Genomic DNA, 7,118 nt, shown 5'->3' with positions numbered 1-7,118 from the left:
CTAGGACAGAAGGAGCGCCGGGTGTAGAGGGTTGCCTTTCCCCTCCAGCAGATCGCTTTTTTCCATCACTGAGACCGGTGAGCAGAGCTGGGCCGGGCTGGACTGTAGCCCCGTCAAACTGGGCATGGGACCCAGGGATGGGGTGGGTTTAATTGGTACGGGGACGGCCGGCAGGGTCTGCCCGTTGGCATTGTGGTACAGGCCTTTTGCTGACACGCTGAAGGGCGCGTACTCGGATGATGCGGGCACGTGCACGCCACCCATGGACTCCGACAGCATCCCGACATGCGGCCACATGGAGTTGACCACGCTGCTGAGCTGCGGGGGCACCGGGTAACCCAGGTGGTGCATGACAGAGGTGAGAGGGAGCCCGCTGGCCATCACACCCTTGTAGTCCCGTCCTATGATGTTCTCGATGGCGAATGGATGCTTAAACCCGCCGGACTGTGCGCAAGTAATGCCCCCGTAACCCTGAAAGTGAGGGAGCCGACCCACGGTGCTTGCAGGGCCAGCTGAGGGGTCGTGGTGGCCGGATGCTGTGGCCAGTTTGCTGCCGGGGTGGTGGTGGTGGTGATGGTGAAAGTAGTGCATCATCGGGGAGCTCTTGCAGGCCATGTGCTCCGCGCGCAGCACCTTAAAGCGCTTCCGTCTCCTCAGGAAGCTGCCGTTCTCAAACATGTCACCACAGTCCGGGTGCAGAGCCCAGAAGCTGCCCTTTCCGGGCTGATCAGGCCGCCGGGGGATCTTGATGAAGCAGTCGTTAAAGGAGAGGTTGTGTCGCAGAGAGTTTTGCCACCGCTGGGTATTCTCTCTATAATACGGAAACCTGTCCATGATGAACTTGTAAATGTCACTGAGAGGCAGCATCTTTTCGGATGAGTTCTGGATAGCCATCGCTGTCAGTGAGATGTAGGAATATGGGGGCTTCTGGTCGCTGTAAGAGTTCTTCCCAGGACGAGGCATGACTGGTTATCTAAAAGTTTGAATGTTTAGATAAACAACCTTTGAAGTTTTTTAAATGCTATAATTTAAGAAACCAACTTAACAGTTTTATCGGTCTCCATCTGACGGATCTGTTCCAAACTTCTGAGCCATCAAATTAGAAGCAGGTAAATTTTCGTTTTATAGCCTAAAGGCCCGCTGCTGTCAGGTGAGATCCTTCAGAAGCTCCTGCATCCCAACAAAGTTTCTTTTATAGACTTTTCTCTGTCAAATTAAGCTCTGGGCTTTGTGCGTAAAAGTCAGTCTCTGTGCGTAAAAGTTAAGAGGTCCTCCAGTGTCCTCGGCGGTTGAAGGATGTGTGAGGCCAGTTGGCTTCGCTGTCTGTGTGAGGTGTGTGTGCTCCTCTCCTCTTGTGCGATGCTTCCACTCGCTGAGCGCCGCTTTTGTAAGACCCCCGCAGGTCGCTGACTCTATTATCTGTTATCCAGACACTTAGGGGACACGTCAGGGGAGAGCAGAGGGCTGTGTGTGCGTGCGTGGGTAAGAGAGAGAGAGAGGGATGGGTAAAGAAATGAATAAAAATGAGTTGTGGGTGGTGCGTGTAAGACACGCATTTGCCTCTAATCTCCTGTTTGCCAATCAAAGAGTCCTGCGTAAAGTACACAGGGACAGAAAATAACCGGAGTGACTGATTTTAAGCACTAAACTGTGTTTAAAGTGACAACTCTCTTAGATGTCTTTCAGGAAGTTGCTAAATCTCCAACAGCTCCGTGACTGCTCCCCTGTAACTGACCATGACCTTTGACCTCTTTGGAAATAAACAGCATTTAATCAGTTAGTATGGGAGACACTGTAATGCTGTGGCGTTTGAAGGCTCAATTGCTTTGCATATAAAGATTAACGTGTCATTAACATTTCGTATTTTTTAAAATCAAGACGTCTTGTGTTAAAATAACATGACTTCAATAACAGTGACGGAGGATGTAGGTTTGAATCGCCAACTTTGCACATTTCACTAGAGGAAATAAATAGTAAAAAATGGAAATTATAAATACAACCTCTTTGTTAAATTTGCTCGACTGCACTTTTCAGACTTTGCAAACAATAAATCATGTCTTCCTTTGCGCACAATCATCAGTGCGCTCTGCTCTCAATTACAGGAGCGCGCGCGCACACACAAACGCACACAGAAAGAGAGGGAGAGGGGGCTGTTGTTGATTAATTGCTGAGAGGGGAGTCCGGCGGCTGTCTGTCTGTTCAAACACTCTCCGGTGAATCCTACAAGGATGTAAACAAACTTCATCCCCTGCTCTGAATTCTGTTCAGCGGAGAACAACAAAAGCTGCTCCTCTTCCCGTATATTTTTTCTCTCCAGCCAGGTGTCATGGCTGGGTCCTTGACGGCTCCTGTCTTCCCCGGTGCCCCGGTGGGGCCCCGAATACATTACAATAATTAAGCCTTTCGTGATTTAGCCTCCTAGGAGAGAAGTCCAACAATGTAATTAAGGGCAAGCTCTCTGTATTAGGTATGAATATTCAAAACTGTGTCAATTAATTAGCCGGTGTATCTCTCCCGTTATGTCTCAGTCCTTCAAACCCACTCAAAAGGTCAACTGTGTCGACGGAGAGCATATTTTAAAGACATCATGTAATTGCAAGGAAAATCACTTTTTTAGAGCCACTTCGCCTGAGAAAGAGTGAGCATTTATATATCCCTCGCTAAATAAAGAAAGTCGTTGCTGCTCTTGTTTTTTTGGTTTTCTAATTGTTTTCCTGGCGCCTGAAAAATGAGTTTTGAAACTCTGAGGCCCTCAGAGGCCAACGCGGGTAAAAGCATCCTCTTTAAACGCCCGGGAAAGATCAATATTAAATCTGTTTTCACAAAGGGGGCCGTTAAATAGACACCGTGGCTGATCTGCATAACAAAATTAATTAGGTAGTCTACGGCAGTCTTCGCCTGCACCCAACTCCTGGACAAATAACTAGTTGTAAAGCACACCTTCTGGGCATACGGAACATATGCTGGAATTATCCTTAATTGACTAATTACATAAATTACTCATTAAGTTTACAGCACATCAATTATAAAAGATGTATCAATTAATTTTGCATAAATTACAAGCGGCACGCTGCACGAAGAGGGCGGCGGAGGGAATGAGGGTCGCCAGGAGGGGGTCTGCTCTAAGGTGGAGCGTTTATATGTGTGTGTGCGTGTGTTTGCGTGCGTGTGAGTGACGGTCGTCTGTTTGTTTCCTGTCTCTAATAATTATTTGTTCAGCTTAAGGGCAAAGATATTCTCTCTCTGTCTCCCATTCGCAAAGGGAAAGTGTGGGGGTAATGGCAATTATACTAATAATAATAATCTTAAAGACCTCTCTCAAAGTCATAAGGGGCTCATCGTCGCGGAGAGAGCCATTAAAATCAATTAGCGAGGCCTATTGTTTTCTATGGAAAATTAAACCAGTTTAGGACTGTGGTGCAGACGCTGTAAGCTTTACTTGTGTAATGGGAAATTATTTAGAGGCAAAATACGACAGATCTTTCCGTTTCCCCATAAAAAAGCGAGCAAGCATTATGGATCAAGGATGCAATGTGTCTGCCTGTTGCCTTCAAGAGTTATCTCAGTCTAAGGTATAACTATGTATCATTATCCATCATAATTCATCACAGTGGAAAACTTACTGCACAGCTTTCAGTCTGCTTCCCAAACTCTCTAACTTAAAACTTCCAAAACAGCAATAACAAAACTGTCAGTAAATTAAAACGAATGATTATTATACATCAGCTTTGTCCTTATTTTGCCCAAACCTAATTAATAATTTCACATTTTAAACACACCAGTGTCTGCCTGTATAAAAATAAATATTTGGATCCTTCATCTGCATAATTTTAAAGCTATATTAATTCAAAGCATATTCTTCACAGGGGTGGACAAAATAACAGTAATACCCAACAGTGCAATGAAATCCAAAACAACTTGCTATTTATACTTTTAGAGCTTCAATTTGATTGTGCCAGAGAAATGTTAACAACTCTTGTTATTTTTATATTGTAATTTGTGGTGCTGTTGTATTGGACAGTGCTGTACAGTAAAGCGTTCCTTTAAATTTGTCAAAACATGGAGAGGCTAAATAAGTTTCATACTGAGTATCTATAGATGTGCAGAGAATAATTTTATAGAATCATCACTTTTTAGTCATCATTTTGACTTTAATGGGTTCAAAATCTGAAGTTGAAAAGAGCAAAAATAAAAGATTAACCTGGCATTTTTAAGAGCACATGCAAGATCCTGACATGTTGATGATTAAAAAAAGATGTGGAGAGGAATTTTGGTATTTTCTATTATCATTTTAATTATTAGAATTACTTTTTCTTTGTATTAAGTTTTTGTAATTATTTATGCGCTTGTTGAAGAAACACACTGTTGCCTGTGCTGCTACATCTACATGCCCTGCCATTGTCAACTTAGGAGCATTTTGCAGTGTGATAAGAGTAACGGGGGAATCTGCATTCCTTTTCTTTACAGTAGTATTTTCTAAATGAAAAGACTGTAGACTGTGGTACTGATGCGGACCTTGTACAGTTCACTATAATTTACCTTCCTCCTTGAAGATGGCTGCTGTGCTGCTGTCTTTTTAACTGTCTGTGACTTAATTCAGAGGGACATCAAGCAAAGCGCTGAGGTTTTCCTCCTCCACACCTTTTTTGGCACCTTATCTATACATCTTTCATATTGCTTGTGTTCTCACTGAAAAGAGCCATAATGTATTAGAGGGATTTGTAGCCTACACTCATAACATGCTCATAGACTGACTAAGAGCACTGACCAATCACCCACCTACTTATCTGAACTTCACTGAGGTGACCTTCTTTCATATACCTCTCCCTGCCTCTCATACATTAATTCATAAGGCCCTCTTTTCTTTTGTCAGCCACAAAATCAATCCTGTAGCTGGTTTTCTTGTCTGGTTTTCTTAAAATGTGTTTAAGTATACATAGCAGTGAGGTTCGCCTCAGCTTTCACAGACTGTCAGGGTATAGGGGTATTCATTTGTTTTAAAGGTCTAGTGTGTAGGATTTAGTGGCATCTAGTGGTGATATGTTTTTCTTTTATTTTAATTTTATTTAATCCATATTTAACCGGGTAAGTCCCATTGAGATCAACTATATCTTTTTCAAAGGCATCCTGGCTGAGTCAGCGGCATAAGAAAATGTTACAGACAAATATAAACGTAATTAGAACAATGATAAAAACATACGATAATATACACTGACATGTAGAAATATTTAAAACACCTATGCACAGTGACAAGCAGGAACTGATTCATTCACCCTTGTACTTATGAGAGCTGTAAAACCAGGCAGAGAGACCAGTTCTTATATTTCAAATCTTTTTGAAGGCTATTCCAAGTTAGGGGAGTAGAGCAGATAAAAGCTTTGTTTCCCAGCTCAGTCTGTGCACACAAAAAAGACAACAAATCTAAATCTTGTGATCACAAACTACAATCAGATCTCTGGTCAATCAAATTGCAAATGTAAGAAGAGAGTTTACACACTGAGGCTTTATAAATGTACAAATACTAATGACTGAGCCTATGAAAGGTCAAAGATGGCCAACCAGCCCTGGAACAAAAAGTACAGTGATGAGTGAGAGCTTAACAATTTGTAACAAATCTCAGTGCATTATGATATACAGTATCTAACATGTGCAAGTGATGTGCAGATGAATTCATGTACAACAGATCCCCGAAATACAGAACGGGTAAAAATGTAGCAGCAACCAGTCCTTTTCTGACCTCAAAGGAGAAACAGGACTGGTTCCTGAGATAAAACCCTAACTTCAACCTCAGCTTTTCAAAAAGATCATCAACCCGAGGTTTAAAAGAATGGGAGGTTGCAACCAACCGTATGCCAAGTGTGTAGGAGAGCTATTTTAGAGGTCTGTTTTGGGACTGAGGTCCTGCAGGACTGAACACAAATCTCATGGTAGCGGATGGTTTTAGCTATGCTGCAGGGAGCAGGCAGTTAAAAAATAAATTGTGTGTCCCACAATTGTTGGAATACAAGTAGTCTGTCTCTTTACTGGCCCTATTTGTGTGCTACCAGAAGTCAGCTATTGAAAATGCTCTGCCCAATTGGGAGTCCCTGCACGTAAGAATCATACAGGAAAAAATATAATGACATCAGTTAATATTCAGTATGTTACAGGATGTGTGGTTTTTGTTTCAGAGACACTAATCTTTGTAGCCCTGTGTATATATATACACACACTCTCTCTCACACACACACACGCACACATATATAAATATACATATATATATAGTAATAATAATAAAAAATAAGCTTTATTCATATAGCACTTTTCTTAACAAGGTTTACAAGTGCTTTTAAGAAAAGTAGCAAATAAAACCAAGGCAACAATAATGCATTTTTAAAAAATGCAAACAATGCAGTGATTACGTATAAACACTAGGGAATAAAGTAAAGTTTGAAAAGTTCAGTAGTTTACAATGGCTGCTAAAGGATAATGAAAACCTAGCAGCATTAACTATTCATAAATGCTTTCCCATAAAAAGGTATTTCAAATATGCTAATGATATAGCATGTCTGATGTCACTTAGTACAATTCACACTATCACTCAAAACAATCATCTATGTATATATGATTATTATTATTACATATTTTTTATTTTGAAGATTGTGACTGGAAGACATAGGGATCATGTCTGGCTTGACTCTGGTCTAAAAGTGCAAAGACCAATTGGCTCCCTACATTGACAGTGCACTAACACAGCCTCCATTACTTTGAAACCAGAGTATCACTAACCTCACCACAAATGGGAAACCGTCACATGTTTTAGAGATGTTCATAATGCGTACTCCAGTAAAATCTGTTAGGTTACTGAATGAATTGAAATTGAATGTGGCACAGAACTAAAAGCCACTGACAGTAACAGTGAAATTAGCACACACACAAACTCTACATGCATGTGTTATGAGTATTAGTGCTTTTGTTTTTGTTTTGTTTTGTTTGTTTTTGGCTGAGAGTGACAAAAGTGCTTGTTCCTGCACTGCGTTCCATAGTTAAAAGTTAGTATTTTGTCTTTTTATAAGAAAAAAATCTTCATCTTTTGTGATCTTGTAATTACTATACTACTTCTTGCATTATTTCATTTT

The 7,118-nt window shown here is 41.3% G+C and overlaps 1 protein-coding gene across 1 annotated transcript; it reads right to left on the bottom strand.

The window, feature by feature from the left end:
* foxb2 (forkhead box B2) lies at positions 1-963 on the bottom strand. The gene has a single exon (XM_042487463.1). The coding sequence runs from the start codon at positions 961-963 to the stop codon at positions 1-3; it is 963 nt and encodes a 320-aa protein (XP_042343397.1).
* Positions 964-7,118: the final 6,155 nt, after the last annotated feature.

Source organism: Plectropomus leopardus, chromosome 6 (genome assembly GCF_008729295.1).
Source record: "Plectropomus leopardus isolate mb chromosome 6, YSFRI_Pleo_2.0, whole genome shotgun sequence".
Taxonomy (NCBI): Eukaryota; Metazoa; Chordata; class Actinopteri; order Perciformes; family Serranidae; genus Plectropomus; species Plectropomus leopardus.
This window is presented reverse-complemented; position numbering and strand designations above follow the sequence as displayed.

Excerpts from the sequence above, each read along its gene's own strand:
- foxb2 (XM_042487463.1), bottom strand. The coding sequence starts at position 963 with ATGCCTCGTCCTGGGAAGAACTCTTACAGCGACCAGAAGCCCCCATAT.